General features: G+C 61.9%; 2 protein-coding genes across 2 annotated transcripts; one reads left to right on the top strand and one right to left on the bottom strand.

Moving 5' to 3' along the window:
- Nucleotides 1-7,305: 7,305 nt before the first annotated feature.
- SNCB (synuclein beta) lies at nucleotides 7,306-11,275 on the bottom strand. The gene is made up of 5 exons (XM_041397685.1): nucleotides 10,992-11,275; nucleotides 9,511-9,549; nucleotides 9,045-9,163; nucleotides 8,198-8,287; nucleotides 7,306-8,055 (listed from the first exon to the last, which is right to left on the bottom strand). Exons 1-5 carry the CDS (start codon nucleotides 11,110-11,112, stop codon nucleotides 8,023-8,025), a joined length of 402 nt encoding a protein of 133 aa, XP_041253619.1. The 5' UTR covers nucleotides 11,113-11,275; the 3' UTR covers nucleotides 7,306-8,022.
- Nucleotides 11,276-12,087: 812 nt separating this feature from the next.
- EIF4E1B (eukaryotic translation initiation factor 4E family member 1B) lies at nucleotides 12,088-13,505 on the top strand. The gene is made up of 7 exons (XM_041397755.1): nucleotides 12,088-12,105; nucleotides 12,259-12,344; nucleotides 12,454-12,549; nucleotides 12,666-12,729; nucleotides 12,914-13,027; nucleotides 13,127-13,266; nucleotides 13,383-13,505. Exons 1-7 carry the CDS (start codon nucleotides 12,088-12,090, stop codon nucleotides 13,495-13,497), a joined length of 633 nt encoding a protein of 210 aa, XP_041253689.1. The 3' UTR covers nucleotides 13,498-13,505.
- Nucleotides 13,506-25,865: the final 12,360 nt, after the last annotated feature.

Genomic DNA, 25,865 nt, shown 5'->3' with positions numbered 1-25,865 from the left:
CCGGCAGCCGCTCACCGGAGCGGGCAGCACTCACCGGGGCGGGCAGCACACACACACCGGAGCGGGCAGCACACACACACCGGGGCAGGCAGCACACACACCCCGGAGCGGGCAGCACGCACACACCGGAGCGGGCAGCACACACACACCGGGGCGGGCAGGACTCACCGAGGCGGGCAGCACACACCGGGGCGGGCAGCACACACACACCGGGGCGGGCAGCACACACACACCGGGGCGGGCAGCACACACACACCGGGGCGGGCAGCACACACCGGGGCGGGCAGCACACACACACCGGAGCGGGCAGCACACACCGGGGCGGGCAGCACACACCGGGGCGGGCAGCACACACACACCGGGGCAGGCGGGCAGCACACACCGGGGCGGGCAGCACACACACACCGGAGAGGGCAGCACACACACACCGGGGCGGGCAGCACACACCGGGGCGGGCAGCACACACATACCGGGGCGGGCAGCACACACCGGAGAGGGCAGCACGCTCGCCCCGCACTCAGCCTCCGGCTCTCTGGTGCCGGCTGTGCCGGGGAGCGGTGGGACACAGCTGGCAAGCTCTGGTTGGGAATGTGACCCCTGCGGCGCTGCCCCGCAGGGAGGAGAGGGGTTCCCGCGGCCTCTCACGGCCATGTCCCCTTCACTCACCTTCACGCACGGCTGGCCGCGGTATCGGGCAGAGATGTCGGGTGAGGAGGTGTTAGCAGATGGCAGTGGCAGGGGATGCCCAGGGGCATCAGGATCCCGTCTCCAGCCACTGCCATGTGTCCCGTGTTGTCCTCCAAGTCCTGTCACCAGCAGGAGGATCCTCAGCGTGCCCAGAGCTGTGAGTGCCTTGGGGTGACAAGGATGTTACCCAGAGATCCGAAAGCACCAAGCATCCTAAAAACAGCATTATTTTTCCAGCTGCCTCGGTGTGGATGTGCTGGGGGACGGGTATCTGATCCCTGTCAGCACCTCATGTCCCAAAACACAGCCACAGTCCCGTGGGATGGGAGAACACTGCATCCAGGACACTGCAGCCTGGTGGCTGAGAACATCATTAAGGATGTTCCCGGGTGCAGACAGGGATATGGCTCCAGGGCCAGCTGGGGGCAGAGGCAGGAACGGGAGAGCAGAGAGGCCCAGCTCTGCCAGCTGCACTGTGCCACTGAGAGGGACCCAAGCACAGCATCAATCAGCCAGAGCTGGGTGGTGACTCTGGGGAACAACCCAGCCACACATTTCATCTCTCAGCACAGGATGAGGGAGAACCAACATAGAGAATCATATAAGCAATGAATGGTTTGGGTTGGAAGGGATCTTAAAAATCATTGAGTTTCTACATCCTGCCATGAACAGGGACAACTTCCATTAAAATCATTGAGTTTCTACATCCTGCCATGAACAGGGACAACTTTCATTAGATCAGGTTGCTCACAGTCCCATCCAACCTGACCTTGAATGCTTTGAGGGATGGGGCAGCCACAGCTTCTCTGGGCACCCTGTGCCAGGCCCTCACCACCCTCACAGGGAAGGATTTCTTTCTAATATTTAACCTAAATCTATCCTCCTTCAGCTTAAAGACATTCCCCCTTGTCCTATCACTCCACACCCTTTTAAAAAGTCCCTCTCCAGCTCTCCTTCGGTACTACAAGGAGCTCCAAGGTCTCCTCAGAGCCTTCTCCACGCTGAACAGCTCCAGCTCTCCCATCCTGTCTGCACAGCTGAGATGCTCCTGCCCTCTGATCATCAATACAACCATCTATCGCAACCAGATGCTGCTGTTCCAGAAGAGCTAAAGCCTCTCCAACAATGCCTCTGTGCCTTTGTGGCAGAGAGGCAGGGACTCCTCACTTCTCCTCTCTCCTTTCCCAGGGGTTCGTTTCAGCAGCTCAATCACGCCGGTGGAGTGAAAGCCCTGGCTGCATTAACAGCACACAAATGCACTGCAGTGGGTAGGTACAAAGGGAACACAAAGCACACGGTGACTTGGGCATGGGATGGGGCCACTAGTCAGAGAAGCTCATTAGGTGCTGTGAAAAACAGCAGGGCTTTGGAAGTGCAGGATGCTCCTCTGGGCAGGGATGAGTGAGGGCATGTCTTGCTGCCGAGCACACCACTGGCAGCCCGGAATGTTGGTGTTGATCAGGAAGTGTCAAGCGCCTCAGATGCAGTCTCTGTGCCTGGGTTGTCATGGATTCAGCTCTGGCTGGTGGCATTTGTGGCAGGCTCAAGGTCCATATCCCATCCTGCCTTCAGCTCTGCTCTGCAGAGGCTTCCTGGCATTACCAGGGAGCCGTGTGTGGCACGGGGAAGCCGTGGCCCCTTGCCTTGATTCACCAACACCATCACGATTGCCACAGTCACTTCCTCCCCCTGGGGAGCAGGTGAGCTGGCAGAGAACATCTGTCTGCCTTACCCAGCCTTTTCCAGATGTTCCTTTTTGTGTTGCCATGGTGGGTGTGAGGATGAATCCAAGGAAATGCTGGGTGAGTTCACTCCTCGTTTCCCTGCCGACAGCCCATAACTCACGCTCCATTTGCACAGCCCTCCCTCTCTGATGTGCTCTGACGAGTGGGGGGAGACGTTTGTAGTGAGTAACACTCACCCAGCACTGTGAAAAGCAGCTTGGGGCAGGAGAGGGGGGTGAACTCTGGTTTATGGGTCGGTGCATCTGACTGGAGACACGCTGAGGGAGCCTGGAGTGGGGATGCTCCCACCCCTGCCTGCTGTGCTGGGGGAAGGGGCAAATCAGCAAGGGCTTAGAAGGGCAGTGAGCAAAGGGAGCAGGAGTTCACACATCTCTTTTTTCCATTCCTGGGTCCCCAGCTGCTGTGACTAAACTCCCTGGAGCCAGCAGGCAGGGCAGGACAGCTGCTGGATGCTGTACTGAGGCTGTGTGATTTTTCCTGGGGCCTCTAGTAACAACTGTGTTTTGTTGTTCTTGCACAGGAGCACCAGCCTGAGAAAATAACAAGGCCATTTACTGTAGAAAAGGCCAAGAAGGAGTTTGTAGATGGTGGGTTTGTCCCGGCTCTGTAAGCAGTGCGTGCTGGCAGCCAGGGGAGCAGGCAGCAGCTCCCTGGCCAGGCAGGTACAGAGGCTGCCACCATCACTGCCTGTCACTGTCCTGGTGCTCCACTGTCCCTTCACACCTTTCTTTGCCTGCACTGAGAATCTGGAGCAGAGGGACCCCCAGGCTGGTCCTCCTACTGGGCAGGGGCCTCACTTGGACATTATCCTGTACTCCCACTGGCTTGCTCAGACCCAGGGAGCAGTGAAGGTTTCTCCTGCCTCAGCGTGTGAGAGTTCAGTGAGTGTTGATTGACCACAAGGCAAAGACCTCTACACTCCCTCTTGGTAAGGGCCAAGGCAAAGACCCTGTGAAAGCCCAGGCCATTCACACCTGAGGAAATCTGGGATGGCCCTGGGACATGGGCAGCACCACCCTTGGTGTGTCTGAGACCATGACCAGCCCGTGGAAATCACACAGTTCTAGATATGCTTTAGTTGGAGCTCAGCAAATGAGTTGCAAGTCAAGGTGTGACTGCATTTTCTACCTCCACAAGGCCTGGGATTGGTGTGCTGGCCCCTGATGTCAGTACCTGGGGAGTGGGAGATGGATAGCAAACATCTACACCCGCTCAGTGAGGCACTGGGTAAACTCTGATAGCACCAGTTTGGAGCCTGAGAGCTCGGTGGGACCCTGAGAGTACCAGCACTGCATTTTCTCCTCTCCTCCCAGGAAGGACCTTCCCTCTCTTCCCTGCAGACCAGGTCCAGCTCACAACTGCGGTGAGGTGCTTCCCCCTGCTGTAACTCCAGGAGCTCCTGCTCTTGGCCAGGCGCTGCTGCCTTGATCCAGCACCCACAGCTGTCCATTCCCGAGGCCATTGACAGGGAGGAATAAGCTGGAAAACACAGAGCTGAAGTGCTGCTGGCACTCTGTGTATCCCTCCAAGCCCTCTCTCCTCACAGCAGTTTCCTCCCCCGTGGAAGAGGCTTTGAACCAAGGCTGCACCCTGAGCTGCTGCCTGCAGTACCCTCAGGAACAGCCCTGTCTGTGCTGATCCTTTTTCTTTCCACACATCCTTCTGCCTCGCTGATACAGCTGATACAGCAGAGAATGAGACAGCTGAAAACCTTGACTACTCTGTGGATAGTTCTGCTGAGTTTTGGGACTCATTTTGCAGTGTCAGTTTTGCTTTTAGGAGCTGTAAGGGCTTCGGGGCAAACACTCCAGCAGAGAATGAGACAGCTGAAAACCTTGACTACTCTGTGGATAGTTCTGCTGAGTTTTGGGACTCGTTTTGCAGTGTTAGTTTTGCTTTTAGGAGCTGTACCAAGCTGGTAAGGGCTTCGGGGCAAACAGTGGAAAATCCTCCGTCCCAGTAAGGAAAGTTGATCTCCCCCATGGCCCTGCTCTGTGCTGGTGCTCTGGCAGCCAATTGCACAGGAGTGTGAGGTGCAGGATTGCTCAGATTGTGCCTGGATGCTGCATGGTGCCCACCAAGGGACTGCTTCTCCCTGGATCTGTTTTCTATCAGGATTGGCTCCTAGAAACTGAACAGCATGCTGTGCTTGGAACATCACGTCCAGGAGCTCTGGAGGTGATAAAGACAGGATGAGCTGGAAGGTGAGCAGACTCTGCTTTTCACTACCCTCTCACCAGCCAAGGAGATCTCTGTCCTGCCAGGTACTAGTCTCCATCCAGCCAAAACATTCAGCAAGAACAGCTATGCTGAGGTTTCTATTTGTGCTTTTCAGCAAAAGCTCCTGAGAGGGAGCTCTTACCAGCACAGAGGATCAGGTTAAATGTTTGTCCCCACAGCTTCCCCCTCCCCACATCCCACATCTCTGCTCTGTGTCACTGTAGGGCTTTGGCAAAGTGGGCTGAACACCTGCACAAGTGTGGTGCCTGCTGTATCTGTGTGGGGGACACAGACAGAGCCATTTACAATTCCAGAAGGATCAGCACCAAGGCCCTATAAGCAGGTGAGCACGTGAGTTGAGCCCAGTCGTCCCAGTTGCTGCTCTTTAAGGAGAGATGGTCAGTGCCTGTCTCTGAAAAGCCCACAGAGAAGATGGCTGCCCCTGGTGTCCTACAGACCCAGCTCTGAGGGCTGTGCTAAACACTGTCAGGCTGGGAACAACAGGACTGTCCTGCACGTTCCAGGACCACAGCACCATAGCTGACTTCCCAAAAACAGATCCCTACGATAGGAGCATCCTGGAGATGTCTCACGACATCCTCATCGCTGCCACTGTTGAGAATCAGCTCAGGAGGAAGAACACACACCCCAGAGCAAGCAAATGTACAGAACACTCGTGCCACATGCTCCTGACAGACCCTGCATTGGTGTGTGAGTGGCAGCAGCGCAGATGAACTTTGACTTTAGGAATTCAGCAGCCCAGGAAGGTCCCACAACACCACACTGATATCTTGTCAGAGGGATGGAGCATAGGGTGGAGGGAGCAGGTTACATAATTTGGGTGAAGGAAAGCCCAAACCCTTCTGTTTGCTGGCAGGGAGCAAGGATCATTGGAATGACCTTGGCTGGCACTTCTCCATTCTCAGTCTTCATTGTTTTATCAGATCTTCCCCTGGGGCAGAAGAGATGATGCTCTTGAAGGTACTGTGGTGTCACTGTGCTGGCACTGAAAATCATGGGCAGCAGAAAAAAATGAGCAAATTATGTTTGGACAAATACCAGCTTCCTCCCACCACTGTGTGTAGGATTGTCCTACACCATGGAACAGTCAGCCAAGGTACCTGAGCGCTCTTTGCCTCACCCATCCTTGTGCTTGGGCTCTTTGCCTTGCTCCAGAGACCCTTGGCTGTATTTGAGGGGTTCCCACCCATGGCACCTCATCACAGCTCCTGGCAGGTGAGCACAAGATTCATCTTCCCACAGTGACTCCATCCCTCTCAGATAAAGCCTCATGCTCAGCTGTGCTCCTTGTTGCTGCTGGGTCCCTGTCCCTCTCTCTGTTCCCACGAAGCTGTGTACCCCATTTCCAGGCTTGTGCCTGGTGCTCACACCTGGCACTGCCTACATGGGGATCTCTGCCCCCCTCTTGCTGCCAAACCCTCCTGGCAGACACCAGCCTCACATCTCTGCCCTCTCAAGAAAATTACAGCCATGACTGCAAGTACAGCCTAGGTGTGGACAGAGAACCCAGAGCAGGTGCTCACTGTGTACAATGAGGTCAGCTGCACCTACAGACACAGCACAGGGTCACACACTGTGACCCTCACAGCTGCCCCATGAGGGTCACAGTCCAGAGGGGACACCCTGCTTCCTACAAAGCGTTGGTCTGAGCAAGTTCTGTCCCTTCTGTCTCTCTGGCTTCCAGCTCTCCTGGGCACGGGCCTGTCTCCCCCCACACTGCCTCTACCCCAGCCCCTGTACAGCCTCCCTGGCACTGGGGCAAGCCATGCTGCTGCTGCTTCGGGTCTGCTTGCCCATGCACAGCAGAACTGGACATGGGAAGGAAAAAATGTTCTAGGGGAACAGCCAGCCCCCAAAGAGCTGTCTCAGTCCTTCCAATAACACACAGTGAGTGCTGTGAGCACTGCTGCAACCAGAGCCAGGCTAGGATTTGCTGGCATCAGCAAACCTGTTGTGTGTCCATGCTGACTGCTGCAGCTTCACTCCTCGCTGGCAAAGCTGGCGAGCCAGCACAGGTGAGGGATCTGCTCTGATATTCATGGCAGGGACACTCAGCCCAGACTCTCACCCCAGCTTGTGACACAGCCAAGGGGCTAAAGGCTAGCTGGAGACCCAGGGTTGGCAGTCCTGCCCTGGGAGAGCAGAAGACCCAAGGACGGTGCTGTGGGGTGGGCACAGAACCCCCTGCCATGGCAGACATCCCACAGAATGTGTGACATCCACCTGCCCTTCAGGTGACGACACTGCATCTGAACAAGCTGTGGGTGACAGCCCCGTCCCCTGCCCCTTCAGGGGAGCAGGTACATGTAGGGAGGGGGGAGCACAGGGCTGTGTCTACCCTGGCTTGTTGTTCTCAGCCCCACAGAGTCCCTTGCAGATGCAAAGCCCTGTAGACAGGCAGGTGATATGGGGACACTGCCTATACCCCAAGTCTCAGCCAGAGTCTGGAGTCAGGGCACAGTGACCTGCTGTGATGCAGCAGCCAGCAGTCAGAAAGGCATCTTGTCCTCATGAGCAACCAGTCCTGCCCACTCCCCCAGCACCAGCCCCATTCCTCTTTCCAAAACCACTCCTGCCACCACAGCACAGGGCCAACCCCTCCCCAGGGACCCCACAACCAGGACCAGGGGGCTACAGACAAGAGTTGGCTTTATTCACGGACACGGGGGCAGCTGTGTCACTGGCAGCTGCCCTCGTATTGCACATCCAGCGACGGGGGAATATCCATGCCACGTCACAACACAGCGTCGGCACTATGGGACCTCAGGGGAGGCGCAGGCACCGTCACCACCCAGCAGGCTGGGGAGCGGGCTGGGGCGCCAAGGGTTCACAAAGGCAAAAGACCCGTCCACCCATAGATAGAGAGAGATATATATATAAAAAAAAAAAAAATAGTTCCACGATGACCAGAGCAGAACCACAGGGACACGCGTGCAAGCAAAATGTACAGCAGCCCGCGAGCAGGTAAACATGCTTTGTACACACACAGACACGCCGGGACGCGGCCGGGGTTTATGGTGCTGGGAGGGAGACAGAGCCATAAACCCGGGCTTCACACACACGCTCTCACACGCACACACCGGCCCCTGCGGGCAGCAGCCACGGCTCGGGCACGCGCCGGGGCTTGGGGGCTTGGACACAGCGGGTGTTTCTCACTGCTAGACATGGTACGGAGACACGGACACGGTCCCTTGGAACGGAACTGGAGGAAGAACTCGTGAGCGAACGGGGCAGGGGCACCCCTGCTCCTCCCCGGCACGTGGGCACCGGCCGGGGCCGGCTGGAGAGGAGCAGGGGGCTACCGGCGGTTCGTTGTGCTGCTGGTGGAAGAGGCAAGGATGGGGGTCCATTATGCCTCTGGCTCGTATTCCTGGTATTCCTCCTGTGGGATGGGGAAAGAAAGAGCCAGTGAGAGAGTTCAGGTGGGGCACAGAGCCCCTCTCTTCTCCAGCCCAACAGCAGTGCTCTGGACAGAGCACTGACCACTGTCACACTGTGTCCACTGTGCCACCCTGTCCCCTCACCTGTGGGGGTTCCTCGTAGTTCTCCCCCTCTGGCTCCAGCAGCGGCTCGACCAGTGGCTCCTCCACAGCCTCCTGGGCCACCTCCTCTGCCTGAGAGTGAACCAGGAGGTCAGTGCCATACACACCCACATAGACACAGCACCCCACCCTCCCTGCCAGACCAGCAATGCACCCAGGATACAAGGTGCTCCATGGGGAGCCAGTGGGATGCTGGGCACACAGCACCTAGCTGGGAGGTGACACGCACAGGTCTGTGGGAGCGGGGGCTGTGTGTGTATGTCCCTGTATACACTATTCCCAGCCCCAGCCTCGGGCAGGCAATGAGTGCTGGCACCACGTGTGCCTCGACAGGCTCCAGGAGCTGGCAGAGCTGCGGGAGCATCCTGCATCCCTGGCAGGGGAGGGCGGTGCTGGGTAACCCCTCCCCGGGGCTGGCAGGCGGGAAAGGGGGGCAGCCAATCCCCCCGTGCAGCGGCGGTGGCGGCGGTGGCCTCATTTCTTCAGCTGATGCTATTTTGGGCTAAGCTGGAAGCCAAGGGCTCATGGGGCGGCGAGCTGGAACCCGCTGCCCCTCCCGCAGCTGTCAGGTCACCTCGCAGCCGCCGGAACGCCGCGCTGCAGGCCCGGGCCGCCATGCCAGGCCCCGAGCGCGCACACGTCCGCAGACGCCGCGCACGCGGCCGCGCACGCTCGGGGCCGCGACGCCCGCCCGCCCCGGGCACCAGGAGACCACCTGGGCACCCTCGTGGTCTCTGCTTTGAGACTGGGCAACAGCCAAAGGGCTCCTCGCCAAACCCGGCGGTGTGCCAGCCTCGCCACGGGCATGGCAGCGCCTGGGGGCTCTCACCTTCAGGTCCGCAGGGAACTCCTCCTTCTTCACCAGCCCGGTGGCCGCCGCAATGTTGCCAGCGCCGGAGAACGCTGCTTCGCCCAGCTGGGACGCCTGCTCCTTCGCTTTCTCAGCCACTGCAAGAGCCGGGGGTGCCCATCAGTGCCCCCCCCGTGCCAAAAACGGTGCCCAACTGTGGCTTCATGCCCTGCGCCACCCACGGGGGAGCTGGCGGGGAGATGCTGGGCAGGATCAGGCTCTTCTCACTTCCTTGCCCTGGTGGGGAGGGGAGGGGGCCATGGCACTGCTCTGCAGCTGGGCAAGGAGTGTGAGCAGCCGCCGCAAATCCTTGGTTGCCGGCCCTGTTATATAAGAGGCTTTAGCAGAGTGACATCAGCCCCTCAATTAGCCTCTGATCTCGTTAGTGTGGCCAGGTTCTCGGGGCCGGAGGGGCACCGCGGCAGGAAGAGAGAGGGGCCCATACCTGAGGTTACGCCTTGCACCACACCTTGGGTTTTACTCCCTGAGGGTAGAAAGAGACAGAGATCGGGTTAGAGGGACTGACAGCTGGGCTCCAACACGTGCCATGCCCGGGACCCTGGCAGGGCTCTGGGCCAGGACAGCAGCCTGTCCACACGCCGTGCCAGGGCACCCGGGGGGCTGAGCACTTGCCTGGCTCCCCTCAAGGCTCCTGTTATCCCTGCAGGAGCCAGAACTGGGACAGCACAGGGCTGCCACCACGTGCCAGGCAGGGCAGAGACCCCAGGGCCCAGCACTGTGTCAGGGCACAGCCAGGCAGGGCGAATGCGAGCTGTGCTGCTGAGAAAAACCTTCCACAGGATCCAAATCTAGAGCTGGTGCTAAGCCCCACAGCTGGAGTTGCGAGCTGTGCTGCTGAGAAAAACCTTCCACAGGATCCAAACCTGGTGCCAACAGAGCGTGGCAAGCCCCACAGCTGGAGCGCCCAGAGCTGGGTGCTGCTGCTGGCTGTGCCAACCCTGCCAGGGTCCCTCGAGCAGAGCGATACCACCCAGGATACCCCACGGAATGGGAGTGGGTTCCTGTAGAATGGAGCCTCAGGCTGTTCCTTGAGCTGCTGGACCCCAGCAGATACACCCTAGCGAGGATGGGGGCCCAGGGCGGGCGCCCGCAACTGCCAAGGGGAACAGTTTTGGGACCTCAGCTCTCCCACAGGGCTTGTGCCCTCTGGAGCAGAACAGAGCTCAGCCCTGCACCCTCCTCCCTCCCACTGCAAGCAGAGTTGGCCTCAGCTCCCTCCCTGGGCATTCCAGCACTACATCCAGGCACACAGACTGCCCAGGAACTGCTCCTCCTGCCAGCCATGTCTTCTAGGACTTGGCCCCGAACCGATCCCGCCCCCAAGGGACAGCACGGAGGGACCCCTCAGTCACCAGCCGGGTGCAGAGGAGATGCCGGTGTGGGATGAGCTCCAGGGCATTGCCTCTCCAAGGGGGACAAACGCGGTCCCCACCCCCCTGCCCCAAAAGATCCCAATACAGAGGTCACCACCTCCATCATGGTCCCTCTGCTTCCCTGCCCCAAAGCATCTCGGACACAGAGCTGAGAGACCCTCAGGCTCAGGCTGGGAGCTGCAAGGGGTGCAGTCCCCGAGGGTTCCATCCCCTCAGCCTGGGGACCAGTCCCCGACTCTGCTCCTGCCTGCCGAGCCCACTCTCCTGCCCTGCAGATTCCCGGTGGGCAGCGAGGCACTGCGGGCACCGACCCTCTGCCCCGGAGCACTCCGCCGCAGGGTGGTCGTGGCGGGGAAGGAGCCGGGGACAGGTGGGGACGGCAGGGGGATGGGCAGGAGGACGCAAGGGCAAACGCAGGAGCAGGCAAGGGCAGGCAGGGACGGGCAGAGATTAGCCGGGGGTGGGGAGGCAGGGGGCAGGCAGGGGCTGACAGGGGGCTAGCAGGGGGCAGGCAGGGCAAGCCTGTCCTTACCGACATAGAGCACCCCTTCCTTGGTCTTCTCCGCGGCCTCGGCCACCCCCTGCTTGGTCTTCTCAGCTGCGGCGACCACCCCCTCCTTGGCCTTGGACAAGCCCTTCATAAACACCTCCATGGCGGCTCTGCGGGGAGAGGCCGCAAGGCTTCACCCCGCCCCGGCCCCGCGCCCGCCCGCCCCGCGCATCCCGGTCCCGCGCATCCCGGTCCCGCGCATCCCTTCCCCGCGCATCCCGGTCCCGCGCATCCCGGTCCCGCGCCCCCGGCCCCGCCGCCCGCCCNCGCGCCGGGCTGCGCCGGGCTGAGTCGGGCTCGGCCGTGCCGAGCCGTGCCCCGCACCGCCCCGCACGGCAGCTGCGCCCCCGGCCCTTCGCCGCCCCAGCCCCGCAGGCTCCTTCCGCACTGCGCGGCGCCCCGGGGCAGTCGTTCTTTCCATCGCCATCGCTCAAAGTGATCCCACCCCACGCTGTCCCCACGCTATTCTGTCCTGACCCCCATGGCATCCTATCCTACCCTCTCCCGGTCAGTTCTCCTCCCGTTCCTTGTCCCATCTCGTCCCGATCCCACTGCTTTCCATCTACAGGCTGCACTTACCCCATTCCATCCTTATTGCCATCCAGCTCGCTCCACATTCCACCCTGTCTCTATGCCATTCCCATCCCCTCCTCGTCATGTCCTCTTCCCACCTCATCCCACCCCATTCCCATCCCACCACATCCAGTTCCGAACCCATCCCCTCCCCATCCTGTCCTGACTCCATCCTCCCCATCCCATCCTATCCCTACCTTCCAGCCCGATGCTATCCCACCCTCTCTGTACCATCCTGCCCTGCCCATACCCCACCATGGTGCCCAACTAACACAATTCTGCTCCCTCATCCTGATCCCATCCCACTCTGACCCCCTATCCTCATTCCCCAGCTCCCTGCCCTAGAGAGGGATCCCCCATCTCTCTGCTCCCCAGGAGGGGCAGTGCTGTCTCTGTCTCCCCAGGACACCACCCACCCCAGGTGCAGCTGGGAAAGCTCCTCATCCCACCTGCCTGTGGGTACTTAAGAGCCTGAGGCTGCCCAGGAGAGCCTCTACTGCTCAGGATGGCTACAGGGGAGCAGGTGGGTGCTCGCCCTGCTGTCTGGGGAGGCTGTAGAACACAGAGAGCCCTGCCAGCCCTCGGGGAGTCCAGTGTGGCAGGTAGCTGGGGTGCTGCAGGCTCCCTTCTGGGGTGGTCATGGGGCTCTTCGGGGCTGTCCCACCTTCCTCTGCAGAGGCAACAGGAGCGACGCCGGCAGAGGGCTCGGCAGCATGAGCTGCTCCCGGCAGAGATCCAGGGCAAGCACCCCCTGCAGAACAGGTATGGGAGGCCTGGCCATGGACAGCCTCTCCCGGCACTGGGAGGGGTGTGTGGGGGCTGGAGGGGGACTCTGGCGTGGTTGAACACCCCATTTCCCCTCCGTCCCCAGATGGGCACTCTGGTTTTTCAAGAATGACAAGAGCAAGATGTGGCAGGCAAACCTGCGCCTCGTCACCAAATTCAGCACTGTGGAGGACTTCTGGGCGTGAGTGTGCATTGGGTGGGCACACACACTGTGTCCCTTCTGGAGATGTGCTGCTGGGAGGGGTCTGAGCCTGAGGCACCAATTCTCACCTGTTTCTGTGTCTCCATCTAACACAGGCTGTACACTCACATCCAGCTCGCCAGCAAGCTCGCAGCTGGCTGTGACTACTCCCTCTTCAAGGTACAATAGCCCATCCTCAGAATCCCCCCAACACCAGCATTATGGGGCACACTGGGTGCTGGTAAGGCTGTGAGGACCACCCTGGCCATAAGGTGGAAGGGGAAGTCTGGCTGGATGTTCACAGCTTCCCAGGCCAGCTCTGGCCAGTACTTGGTGGCCCTGACTGTCCCTTTCCTGCCCCTAGGATGGCATTGAGCCCATGTGGGAGGACAGCCAGAACAAGCGTGGTGGGCGCTGGCTCATCACCCTGGCCAAGCAGCAGCGGCACACCGAGCTGGACCGGTTCTGGCTGGACACAGTGAGTGCTGCCCCACTCGAGGGTCCTGCCTGGGGTGTTCCCCCTGCCCCAGGGCTGAGCCCCCGTGGGGACTGTCCCAGGCTCCCCTTCTCCCAACAGCTGCTGTGCCTCATTGGGGAGATGTTTGATGAGTATAGCGATGAGGTCTGCGGGGCCGTCATCAACATCCGCACCAAGGGGGACAAGATTGCCATCTGGACCCGGGAAGCGGAGAACCAGGAAGGGGTCACCCACATTGGGTAATGCAGCTTGGGGGGAGGCTGCGCAGGGGAGTAAGGGCTCCCCCTGCTTGGGGGAATAGGCACAATGGGAGAAGTGGTGCTGCCCTGTTCACGCATCCCTTTCTGTCCTCCAGGCGAGTCTACAAGGAGCACCTGGGCCTGTCACAGAAGGTGGCCATTGGGTACCAGGCTCATGCAGATACAGCCACCAAGAGCGGCTCCCTTGCCAAGACCAAGTTTGTGGTGTGACTGTGGGGAGCTGCCTACGAAGTCCCCATGTTCTGTCTCACAATAAATTTCTGCATCTCAGCATGATCTGTGTCTCCAGGGCTCTTGGCACCCTGGGGTGGCCCCTGTTTGTTTCCTGGGAGGGAGATGATGATGTGCCAAGTCCTGGCCCCTCCATCCTGGGGGAGCAGGGCCAGGAGCACAGGGCTGGCATCATGGTGGGCTTGGGATATTGCATGTGTCCCCTCACCTCCCCTAGAGCCTGGGACCAATGCCCCCCTCCCTGAGGCTGTGGGGGTGTTTCCTGTGTTCTGGGGGGCCCTGGATAGCTGCCAGAGGGATGCTGTTCTGTCCTCCCCTGGCCAAGGCATAGACACAGCTCACTGCCCTGAAAACCCGGGCATGGGAGTGACTACTGAGGCCCAGCTCATGTGGGTCAGCTCAGCCTGGGGAGCTGGTCCATTTTTCCCCTAAGTCCCTGCACATCTATGGGACAGGAATCTGCCTTCTCAGGAAGATCAGTTTCCCAGCTGAGGGCTGGCAGTGTCCCTGCAGAGTGGGTGCTGGGCTGCAGCACAGCATGGTCCCCACGCTGCATCCCCTCCCACAGACACTTGCAGCACAGGTGCTATGAAGCTCATTTTCTTCCCAAGGTTTTGCTGGTGCCAGACCTGCAGGTTCACAGCCTCAGTCTTTTGAGCCCTGGGACTTTTCTGGCTCCTCCTTTCCATGGCTCATGTCTTCTGCTCTCCCTTCTGGTGGTCCTGGCCTCCCCTACTCTCTTCCAGCCCCACCCCACACTCTGTCCTTTAATCTTTTATTTGTGTGTTTGATTGTTGTAGCTGTGCTTCCGTGCCTAGTCAGATTCCAGAGGTGGAGCTGTCTGCTCACCCCGACAGTGTCAGTTGCAGTTCTGCCCTCACTGCAGCTCTCACCCAGGATACCCTCCATTCTCTCCAGCACCCAGGCTCCATCTCAGCCCAGGGCTGCACCTTGTCAAGGCCACACGTCCAGCCTAACCATGGCACCTCATCAGCCCAGAGCCAGGGCTGCTTGTCCCCTGCTGTGATGGCTCAGTGCTGCCCTGCCTGCAGACAGGCTCTGCAGAGACCTAGTCCTGCAGAAGGATGAAGTATTGACCACTCTGCTCTTAGAGCTGGTTGTGACCTGTCTGGTCACAGCTTGACAAGCAGCTGGTGTGGCTGTGTCACCTGGGGTCCTGCCTGCCTGCAGTGCAGCCTGTGGGGATGAGCTTGCTGAGCCCTGCACTACCCTGCAGCTGCCATGGCTGCAGAGAGCTGTGTCCCTGGGACTCAGCTGCCTTTCTGCTGGAACATCAGCCTTGCACCTCCCCGAGGGCAGGGCAGGGCCCTCCACCACCCAATAGTGCTCCTGTTCCAGACAGAGGGTGATACTAGAGACTGAAGACAGGAGCTCATCCCTGGCAGGCAGTGGGTCAGGCCATGTCCCTGTGTCCTTGCATCGTGTGATGGCTTTAGGTCATTTCTCTGTGCGGGTGCAAGGGCACGGCATTGCCCTCCCCAGCAGGGACACGGGGCTGGGGAGGCCTGCAGGACTGGGATGGGGGGATGCAGTATGGGGGGTAGCACCCCAAAGTGTGCTGCAAGCAGCAGGACTGGGATGAGGGGATGAATACGGGGGGGTAGCACCCCAATCCGGGGGTGCTGCCGGCGGGGATCAGGAGCTGGCTCTGGCTGCCTTGCCCGCTGGTCCCGCACGGGCACGGTGTGCCGGCAGCCCGGTGCCGCCTGTACCGCCGCTCCCTCGCCACGCGATGGTGCCGCTCGCCCGGCCTTGGCCGGCTCCGGCTGGCGGGGATGGCAGCCTGCCCTGCCTGCGCTGGGGTCCCTGTCTGCCCTGCCCTGCCCTGCCTGCGCTGGGGACCCTGCTGAAGTGGGGTCACAGCGCTACCCCAGCCGCCCCCCACTCCGACTCCCCCAAGAATGAGACACAGGCAGGGCCACGCGTGGGGCTGGCAAAGCTGAAACCGGAGGAGGGATTGCTGAGACCCCCTGAAACGCAGCGTTAATGCCCCTCCCCAGCAGTGACAGCGTCAAGTGTGTGAGAAGCAGGGGTTGTCTGTCCCTTCAACCTACTGCTTGTCTCACATGGCCCTGTCACTGCCCCCCAGCTGGCTCTAGGGCACCCTGCAGCCAGGTTGTCCTTGTCCCCGTACCCCAGCAAGGGCGTTGTGCTCATGGGGTGACCTTGTCCCCTCACGTCACAAGGCCAAGGTTAGCTGGGGCAGGAGGGGGTGCAGAGGCTGCTGCAGTGCCGTGGTTCATCACCATTCTCATGTAGCCACAGTGGGATTTCTTTTGATTGGAAAAATAATAGGAGCCATTTATCTCCATGGCTTTATGGATTCCCATCAGCTCTGCAGCCCAGCCAGGCTGGGGGGCTGGCAGTGCCCACCCAGAGCCTGCCTTTTGAGGACACAGTGACCTTCATCCTCAACTTTTGCACCCCACAGTCCCTGTCTGAGGGCCAGAGAGTGCTGGGGGGCACAAAATCACCCCCTGGGTGGGCACAGCAGTTGCCAGGAGCCACACAGGGAGTAGAGCAGTGCCAGGGCTGCCCCCGGCCTATCTCATGCTGGGCAGCTGTCCCAGCTGGCAGCCGAGCTGGCAGCCCTGTCAATAATAATAATTAAAAATTAATACTAATCAAAAGGGAGAGGCAGATGGCAGCAGACATGCGGCAGGGCTGGAGGTGGGGGTGGGAGGCACGGCAGACAGAGGGGCCTGCAAGGACAGGGGTGGGGGGGCCAGGAGTGCTGTGGGGTCCAGCGGGGATGGGAGGTGCAGGTCAAGGGAAAGGGAGGGGGGGGGGGGGGCCAGGAGTGCTGTGGGGTCCAGCGGGGATGGGAGGTGCAGGTCAAGGGACACACGTGGCACAAGAGGGGTGGGGGATATGGGGCTGGGGTTGCTGTGGGGCACAGCAGGAATGGGGATGGATGGCACTGCTGCAGGGATGGGGTCCTGTGTCCCCCTTTCCATGCAGGGGTTGTGGGTCAGTGGTGCTCGATGCCCCTGCTGGGTTACCTTGCCAGCAGCTGGCATGCAGCCATGACCAGGCACTGCCAGTCCAATCTTCTCCCTGAGCCACCAGCTCTGGCAGCAAGGACAGATCCTGCCCCCAGCACACGTCTGGTGCAGGCACCCATTCTTGCAACCAGTGAGTGCTGCAGGGTTAAAATCCCCCAGAAAAGTGGGGAAGGAGCTGCTGGCTCGGAGCAGGGTGCGTGGGCCGGGGAAGAACAGGCAGCGCTGGCTCACCGTGGGAGTGGGCAGCAGCGCGGCTGCCGGCGCTGAGGCTGTGCCACGCTGTTCCCACAGTGCCTGAGCCCACCTGCCTGCCCTGTCACCCCACCAGGGGTCCCGAGGGGACTCTGGACCTTGCAGGACAGGTGTGGGGACAGGGGACCTCTGTCCCTGGCTGCCGCCAGCATCCCCATGCATTCCTGGACTGGAGCTCCCTGTGCCCTCCCTGCCAGGCCCTGGAGGGGCACAAGCTGCACTGACCCTCCTTTCAGAATCACCGTGGCATGCAAGGAGGGGTACCCAGGGTGAGGGGTACCTACAGCACACCGTTCCCATGACAACCTCCCGGCAGAGACAGCAGTCGGTGCGGGAGATGTGGGAGGCGAGGGGCTGTGGACCCGCCGGGCATGGGCTCCCACGCCTGGCAGGGCACAGCAGAGGGGCTGCTCCCACTCGGGCTCTGCCTGCTCCATCCTGCTTCTTGCAGCTTGGGACAGACCAGCACGGCACTGCTGGTGCTGGGCTGCTGCCCTCCAGCTACAGCCGCACGGTGGGGAAGTGGTTAAATGCCTGCAGGGCTGTCCCCAGTGCCAGCAGCAGAAGAGGCAAAGACGGGGACAGAATCTCCTGCCCTGCGCCTCAGGGAGCCTGTACCTGAGAAGGGTCCTTTGCTGTCACTTCTCATCTGGGTGGATACCAGGCTCTGCAACACGGCTGAGCACTTTCCTTCCCCGCAGGGACGGGCTGGCACTTCTCGCTTGGCAGAGGCAGGCGGGGGGAGTGGGCGGGTGGGATGGGGACAGGGATGGGGACAGGGACGGGAGCTGTGTGGCCACAGACCTGCAGGCGTGTCTGCAGCACGGGGCTGTGCAGACAGTGCCACCACCCCTTCGGGGTGCGTTGTGCTGCTCCTGTCTCATGGTCTGGGTGCCCCCCAGATGGCTGGCACATGCCCCCAGAGCCTTTATCTCCACCAGCCACCGTGTCCATACTGTCCCCAAACTCTGGTACTGCCCCTGCCCTCACCCCGCTCCCTCAGCTCCCGCAGTGGATGCCACCAGCTCCGAGGGACCTCCCTGCACCTCCCTCAACACAAATGCATCCAAACATGAGCACCCCCGCGTCCTCCCAGCGTGACACGGGGACCAGCCGCTCTCCCGGTTCACAGGGGAGCAGGTGGCAGCCCTGAGGCTGCAGGGACACAGGGCACGTGGCAGTGCCGTCGGTGCCTGTCCTTTCCCTCCTGGCCCTGTGCAACCCGGTGTGCCCTCACAGGGGGCTGCTGATGCTGCACCCACGGTCACCCCCTTTCGCGGGGGCTGCCAGGCTCCTTGCATGCCCCAGCTCCACAGCTCTGGCTGCGAGGGCTGGAGTTTCCCGGGCGGTCGATGTGCCCATCGATCCCGCACAGCTCCGCCGGCTGCTCTCCCACCGCCCTGCTAATTAAGTGGCTGCTGCTGCTGCTGCTGCTGCTGCTGTGGGAGTGCTGGGCATGGGATGCTCGGGCTGCCTGCACCCTGCCCTGCCTCACCCTGCCCTGCCAGCACAGGGGTTTTGCCCCACACCTGTCAAGGAGCCAGCACCCACTTCAGACCCACCCCAACCCACCTGTACCACAAAGTGGGGACTCTGTGTCAGGCTGGGCATGGGACTGAGTGGCCCAGGGCGGGGTGAGTGGTACAAAGGACGGCTGGGGACAGCAAATGGCCACTTGCAGCCCACTAGCTGCCCATGCCCAGAACAATCTCACACTGCTCACAGCTGTGCCCACCCCAGACTGCCCCAGCGTGGTGTGGGGACAGGGATGGGGACTGCCTTTGTGCCAGTCTGTAATGAGATTTCTGCTTGGCTGCCTGGATAGAAAATCCCAGCCAGAGGATGGGAAAAGCCTCCCCAAGCTCCAGCAGCCTCCTGCCCCTGCTCAGAGCACAGAGGTGCCCCTGCCCCAGCACCCACAGTGCTCCCAGGGTGGCATCATCACCAGCTCCATCCAGGAGCACCCACTGCAGTGCTCGGAGTGGGTCGTCCTGGGTGCCAGATGTCAGTTCTCTGTGGTGAGGTCCTGGCACCCTGGTACTGTGTCTGCAGAACTTGTGTTTGCAGAGTGGCACCACGCTGTGCTTCTGGCCACCTCATTTCCCCCCACAGCAGCAGCAAATCCATCTCCTCAAAAAGTGGGGAGTGACTCTGTAGGTGCTCAGGGCTATAAGGAACAGGATGTGCCCAATGGGCTTTGCTGCACATCCTAGAGGAGCCTTCCCACCCCCAGCCCCTTGCGTCGTTAATCTACTCTTGCAAATGGCTAATTTTGAAAATCCTCTTATCAGAATTAGGTCCTCAACATCCATATTTATTTACTTTTCATTTTCATAATCTTTCTGCTCCTTGTGTGGCTGGGGTTGTTCTCACTGGCTCCATTTCTGAGCACCCCTGTGCAGGATGACGCCTGGCATGTCCCACACTGTACCACCACGTTATCCCAAGCCAAACTGTCCCATGCCATGCTGTGCTGTGCCATGCTGTCACCTGCCTGTTACACAGCACACGTGTTCCTCACACCTTTGGCTCTGCCAGTGGCACCATCAGCACCAGTGCCCACCCCGCTGGAGCACCCTCTTGTCCCATGCCCCACGGAGCCCAGCCTGGCACCAGGGCAGCCACATCCTGCCGTGGGTCCTGCATTATGCATTGTTTATCTGGCAGCACCTTCCCTGTTTGTAACTCAATTAAGCAGGCGCGGTTTTGCTAATACAATGGTGTTTAATATTCGCCTTCCTTAAATACCACAAATGGAGAGGGAGGCAGCGCACGGGAGATCCATTATACATGAGCTCAAATATCTACTTAAATATTTGATGGGAGTTTAGAAAATCTCAGGGCTGGCCTTGCCCGTGGCTGCCAGGGCTGGGCAGGAGGTCGGGCACGGCGCAGGCAGGGGCTTGCCAGGCTCTGAGGTGGTGGGAGCTGCCTCACCCCAGCTGGCCCAGACAAACGTGGCACTTGAGGGTTGTGGTGAGAGCTGAGCAGTGCCAGGGAGGTGACACCCCTAGGGAGCTGGCAGCTGCAGCCCACAGAGCCTGGGTGTACCACTGCTCACCAGGTGATGCCTTCCCCCCACCTCCACCTTAATCCAGTCTTTTTCAGAAGAAAGCCCTGACACAATGGCTGTAGCACGTGGCTGAGCCATGACCGCGGAACACTGGAGAGGAGAATTAATTTTTAATTCCACCTTAATTACTCTGAGTAATAATCCATTTACAGCTTCCAGTGGGACCGGTGTTTCTGGCATCCCCCTGGGGATGCTTGCAGGACACCCAGATGTGCTGAGCATGTGGGGTTGGAGGCACTGGGCCAGCCAGGCACTGCAATCTCCTCCTCAAAGACTCTGATTCCCCTGGCTCCCCATGTGCTGCAGCCCCTCACACCACCCTGGCAGGTGGGCAGGGGTCCCAGATGCCCCCACGGGCATGAGCCTTGACCCTTGGCAGCAGGACTCAGGGCTCTGGCAGCTGTAGACCAGGATCTGGCTCATCCATCCCCTCAGTTTCTCCTCAGCAAGAGGGAAAGCAAGCAGAATTAAAAGTGATCTCCTCAATCTGTATTAATTAGAGTTTATTCATTCGTCAGTGCACCCTGCCACTTCTCCACTGATGACCCAGCCACGCTGGCCCGCAGCACAGGAGGGACGTGCAGGGTGACACCACACAGCCTTGGCATGGCACCTCCGTGGCACCGAGGGAACTGAGAGAAGCTGAGGGTGGACTGGCACCCCCGGCACCCCCAGCTGGGCACCGGGACACGGAAAAAGCAGTGGGTGCCCAGGGGGTGAGAGTGTTGTTGCTGGCACCGCCGGCACAGTGCCAGGAGCAGGAGCTGGAAGCCATCCCGGGAGAGAGGTGCAAGGAGCAGATGGGGCTGGCATCGCACGTGGGACCCCCAGCCCCCTTCCCACTGCGCTGCCCCAGGGTAACACCGTGCTGGGTGCCCACCTCAGGTGCCATCTGCACTGGGTACCCCCACCTCACCCTGTCCTGCTGCTTGCCTGGGGGGTTTGGCCACCGTGGGACCCGAGCTGGGGGTCCCAGCGCTGCGGGGGAGCTGGCCCCGGTTCCCATGGCAGCCCCCCGGAGCTCATGTGCAGAGCGGTGACTTCAGCAGGAGCAGATGGAGCTGCAAGGAGTAAAAACATCCTGTTTCCATGCAAATGCCATCAGTAATAACGAGCCAGCCTGAAGGAGGGCTGTTATTGCTGCACCAGAGCTCTGCTTACCGGGGCTGGGGGTCTCCTCTGCCACTGGCCCCCTCCAAAGCCCAGGTAGATGTCCCAGGGCTCGTGGATGTGCCTGGGGCAGCATGGTGGGATGAAAATGGGCACCCATGGGTGTCACCCCACAATCGCTGCCCTACCCGTGTGCATGGCTGGTCCAGGGCTGCATTGGCATAGGAGGTCTCAGGAGGTGTGTGGTGGTGGGAGATGGCTCTGGCCTCATCCCAGAGCAGTGCTGGCAGTGGGCTCGACTCTGCCTGGCACTGCCAGCACTGCGCTGGGGTGGAGGGAGGCCACGACACAGCCGGTGCCACCCGGGGAGCTGCGCTGGCTTCACACACGCTTCAGCTCTTGAAGGCATCAGAGCAGTTGTTAATTGTTCCTGATGCCGCTAATGAAATTATTGCTGCACGACGCTGGGAGCCACTGCCCGGCCCCTGCTGCTGGGGACAGGGCTGCTCGTCACGGCTGCTGCAAGCTTTGGCTGACACAGAGTTTGGGGAGCACCCCGGGCACCCCAGTACAGCCTCAACTCCTTTTGACCTTTGCCCCATGCCCACATTGCCTGCTGGTGACGGCAACACTGCTTGTGTGCACCTTGGCAGGGTGCAGGGAGGGGACAGAGAGGGAAGGGGCCTCATCCTGCAGCTGCATCCCCTGGGAGAGGCCAGTGTGGCTGAGCACGGGGTACCTTGAGGCCAGACCGCCATGTGTGGCAGAAAGGTGGGGTCCCACAGGTGACCCACGCTGCCGCAAAGATTGTGGTCCCTCTTCTGTGACATTTCCCATGGGGTGCCAGGCTGGGCTGGGGAGCATCCCTGCGCATCACATGGTGGTGCAGCAGGGCTTGGGGTAGAGTGGGGCGTGGAGGGGACATGAAGCGCGTGGCAGGTGTGAACTGCCGGGGGGTGTCCCGGGGGGTGCAGAGCCCGCGGGCGTCCCGGAGAGGGGAGTGACGCCGTGCCGGGGGACGCGCCGTGCCCGGGGGGGATGCGAGCCGGGGGAGCCGCGCTGCTCTGCGCTCGGGGACGGCGCGGACCCCCCGTGCCGGCTGGGGTGTGTGCAGAGGCGGGGGGGTGCAGTGCCAGCGGGGGGAGCGGTGCCGGCGTTGCGGGCGGGGGGCGGCGGCGGGGGCGCGCCCAGCTGTTGCGCCGTCCCTTCCGCGGGCGGGTCCGCGCTCCCGGTGAGTCACCGCCGCCTCCCGCGGGCACCGCGCTCTGGGCGGGAGGGGGGGACCGGCGGCGCGGCGGGGAGCCGGCACCGGGACTGGGCGCCGGGCAAGGTCACCCGGGGAGCGGCGGCGGGTGGGCGTCCTGCGGGACGCCGGTGCCCTCCCGGGGACGGGGGACGTTCGTTCTCCGTGCGGGATGCACGCTGGCTGTGGGAGGTTCGGGTGCTGGTGGGGCGCCCTCCCGGAACGGGGATGTGTCCCCCGCCCCACGGCGGGCACTGCCGCCCCCCGCCCCAGCGGGGCCGCACACGCGTGTCCCGCCGGCACTGCCCCGGACGCTGCCCGCACTGGGGGGGCTGGCGCTCCCCGCCCCGGCTCCGCTCCCCCGGGGCCCTGCCAGCGCCGGACAGCGGTGTCCGCAGCGCACCTGCCCCACGCGTGGCGTCCCTGCCCATCGCACAGCATCCCTGCCGCTGGCACAGTGCTCCTGCCGCTGCCATCACTTGGCCGGGACACGGGGGACCGCGGTGACGGGATAGCCCGGAGGGTGCTGTCACGCCGCGGGGGTGCGCGTGGGTGGTCGTGACGCGGAGAGCATGCGGGACTGTGTCGGTGGTGCTGCAGACGCGCACGGTCCGGAGCACGGCTGCCTCCGGCAATGCCCCCCAGGGCAGGACCCGGCAGGAGCGGGAGCGGCCGCGTGGATCCCCGGGGCTTGATCGCTCCGGCGGCCCGTCCGTGGGGTCGGCGGCCGGGAGTACGGTGCGTGCCCGGGGCTGGCGGCCGCTGGCAGGTGTCACGGCAGACGGGAAGTGGCGGCTGCAGACAAAGGACCAGGCGGGGGGCGGGGAGCTGCGCGAGGCTGGACGTGAGCTTTGCGGGGCCCGTGGGGGGACGGGACTCCCCCTCTGCGTCCGAGGGTCACAGCCCCCTGACCCTCTACTCGCCAGCAGAGATGTCCCCTAGAGTGGTTTCAGTGCGTCGGTGGGCACGGCAGACGGCCAGAGGGGCTGCAGCCCCAGTGCTCCCCGCAACCGTCTGGGCATCCCCAGGGACCCTGCGTTCCCAGCATGGCCCCGTCTGCAGGGGGACGCTGCAGAGACGGCGCGGTGGGTGGGCACCTCTTGGGTGCAGGGGACCCTATATACCCAACCTCAGCTGGGCATGGACCGCGGCTGTCCCTACGGCACCCTTGGGAACTGTGAGGATGGATGGAGATGGGGGGCAGAAGCACCAGAGCACCTCATGCCAGCCCTGTGACAGGAGGTGTGAGGAGCCCGGAGATGCCAGCACTGGCTTGGGCAGTGTGGTGTGGTGCTGGTCCCCATCTCTCACTTGCAGATAGCTCACAGCCAGCCATGGCACGACAGAACCCAGTCACCTGCACAGCCACTGCTTGGCACAAACGGGGCAGGCTGGGCCTCTGCTCCAGCTGGCAAGGCATGGCACAGCGTGGCACAGCGTGGCATTGCATGGCTCCCCTCACCAGGATGGTCAAGCCACAGGCTGGGGACAGCGAACCCAGGTGTCCAGGCAAAGGGGCCCTGCCTGGAGGAGCAGCGTCCCTGGTTGTGGCTGCCCACCCGCTGGTGCCCGCAGGGGACAGGCGAGAACACTGGGGGTCACCCATGGCAGCAGTGAGGGACGAGCTCCCAAGGTGGGGGGCTGCCCTGCTCGGCTGCTGCACCGGCAGGTGGGCAAGGGCAGAGGGGCAGGGTCCTTCCCAAGAGCTGCCCCTGGCCCATTTGTACCATCGGCCCTTCCCCTTGGCATCATTGCAGCCAGTGCCAGGCCCTAGCACATCTCCTGCCCCAGCCCCACAGCAGCTCCTGCTCCAGCTCCTCTGGTCGGGGCCCTGGACTCTGCTCTAACCACACAGGAGCCACATTGTGCTGCTAACTTCCCCGGGCTGCCAGGGACCCCCAGGCTCCAGCAGACACCCCCGGAACACTGCACTCCACAGCCTGATGCCCCACAGCCTGGCACCCCAGTCTTTGCACCGTACAGCACCCTACAACCTGTGCCTGGCTGGGCACTGGTGGCTCCGTGGGGCGGGCAGGAGTGCAGTGAGCGGGCAGGGCTGGAGTGAGCCCGGCACCGGGAAGCTGCCGTGCCGGCTGTCAGCGCGAGCACGCGGCAGACGCAGCCTGCCCAGGGCTGTTTGTTCTGGCTCGGTGCCACGCGGGGCTGGCACTACATCAAAGCGTGCGGAGCCTGGCAGGTGCTTGCGGGAGGGAACCGGGATGCTGACGGTGCCACCAGGGGCTGGGCACCCCCGGAGTCACTGCGGGCACCTCATAGCCTGGCCCACCGGGTGGCCAGCAGCACACGAGACCACCCTGTTACTGATGCTGGTGCCCAAGGGTGCTGACATGGGGACTGAGTGCTGTGCATGTCCCACTGTCCCCCCTTCCCTGTGCCCAGGAGTGCACCCTCCGTGCCAGCAGTGCTCTGTCTGTCAGCACAATCACTGGTCCATGGATTGGATGTTTGCCCATGGGAAGGCTGAGGTGGGCTGGCTCCAGACTGGGCACACTCGGACCCTGTCCTCATCCAGTCAGTCCCAGTTGCCCAGTACCCCTTGGCTCTGCTGTCTGTCTGATCCCAGGGGGGTGTCATGCAGGTCGCTCCCCATGGGCCTCCAGACCCTTCTCTGTTGTGGCTCCTGCAGGCTGGACTTCTCAGGTCCCAGATCCCTCAGACAGCCTTGCTGCCATAGGGTTGTGAGGTGCCAGGGCTGCTGTCACTGCTGGGTGACACCCATGGGTGAGAGGGGAGAGACTGTGGGGCTGGACACTGGCACCTGGGACTGTTGTCCCCTGCCTGTACCGGTGGGATGCAGGACTGAGGGTGACCTTGACACTACTCCAGTTTGGTCAGGGCTTGGCCAGAGCTTTTGCTTCCCACTGTCAGTTAAAAGAGAGCCAGGAAACCCACTCAGCTTCCTGGGATGGAGAGATGGAGACCCCAGAGACAGCTCCTGCACATTGCACTGGGCCAGTCTTGTGTCCTCCACCATCCCAGTGCTCGACTGGGCTGGGGCACCCCCTCATCCTCCACTGAGCACAGGACCCCTTCCCCATGCCGTGCTGCTGAGAGGGGTGGCAGGTCTTGGCACGAGTCCTGCTGGCACAGAGGGTCTGGGGTCTGTGGGGCTCTTCAGCTAACCAGAGCTGGTCGGGAACGTGTCCCCTCTCAGGCTCTGTGTGCCTGGGGAAGGATGCCCAGCACTGGATGCCGGGGCTGGTAGCCCTCAAGCAGGCAGAGGTGGTCCCTGGGGAGGGGCTGTCACCTCCGGCTGTCTTTGGTGGCACTGGCACCGTTGTCCTCAGACCCCGGGCATGGTGCAGCGGGGGTCATGTGCGGGCACAGCCAGGGCTTGCAGCCCGGGCGGGCGCTGGGAGCCCTGCCCGCCCTGGCACATGCTAATTGCATGTAATGGGGAGAGCAATATCAGCTCAAATCCGTAATTAGGCAGCTCCATTGTCATGCAAACCCGCCTAATTCATTCACAACCAGCACTCGCTTCATCAGCGCCCAGACACTGCCAGGCACTCACCGGGAGACAGGCACCTCCACCCAGCCTCCCCCGCGGCCACAGGGCTGGCACACGTGGGCCACATGCCTGAGGGGCCTGGACAGTGGCCAGCTCGTGGGGACACGCCAG

The sequence above is a fragment of the Onychostruthus taczanowskii genome, unplaced genomic scaffold (assembly GCF_017590055.1).
Source record: "Onychostruthus taczanowskii isolate IOZ18803 unplaced genomic scaffold, ASM1759005v1 scaffold14, whole genome shotgun sequence".
Taxonomy (NCBI): Eukaryota; Metazoa; Chordata; class Aves; order Passeriformes; family Passeridae; genus Onychostruthus; species Onychostruthus taczanowskii.
Note: the sequence above shows the minus strand (reverse complement) of the source record. Positions and strands in the feature narration are given on the sequence as shown.

What these genes read in the sequence shown, in the direction of transcription:
- SNCB (XM_041397685.1), bottom strand. Translation starts at nt 11,112, where the DNA reads ATGGAGGTGTTTATGAAGGGCTTGTCCAAGGCCAAGGAGGGGGTGGTC. An exon ending in GGTGCAAGGCGTAACCTCAG is followed by an intron (nt 9,164 to 9,510) that starts GTATGGGCCCCT and finishes CGGCTCTTGCAG; the next exon opens with TGGCTGAGAAAGCGAAGGAG. An exon ending in AGTTCCCTGCGGACCTGAAG is followed by an intron (nt 8,288 to 9,044) that starts GTGAGAGCCCCC and finishes GTTCACTCTCAG; the next exon opens with GCAGAGGAGGTGGCCCAGGA.
- EIF4E1B (XM_041397755.1), top strand. An exon ending in GTGACTACTCCCTCTTCAAG is followed by an intron (nt 12,730 to 12,913) that starts GTACAATAGCCC and finishes TCCTGCCCCTAG; the next exon opens with GATGGCATTGAGCCCATGTG. An exon ending in GAAGGGGTCACCCACATTGG is followed by an intron (nt 13,267 to 13,382) that starts GTAATGCAGCTT and finishes TCTGTCCTCCAG; the next exon opens with GCGAGTCTACAAGGAGCACC.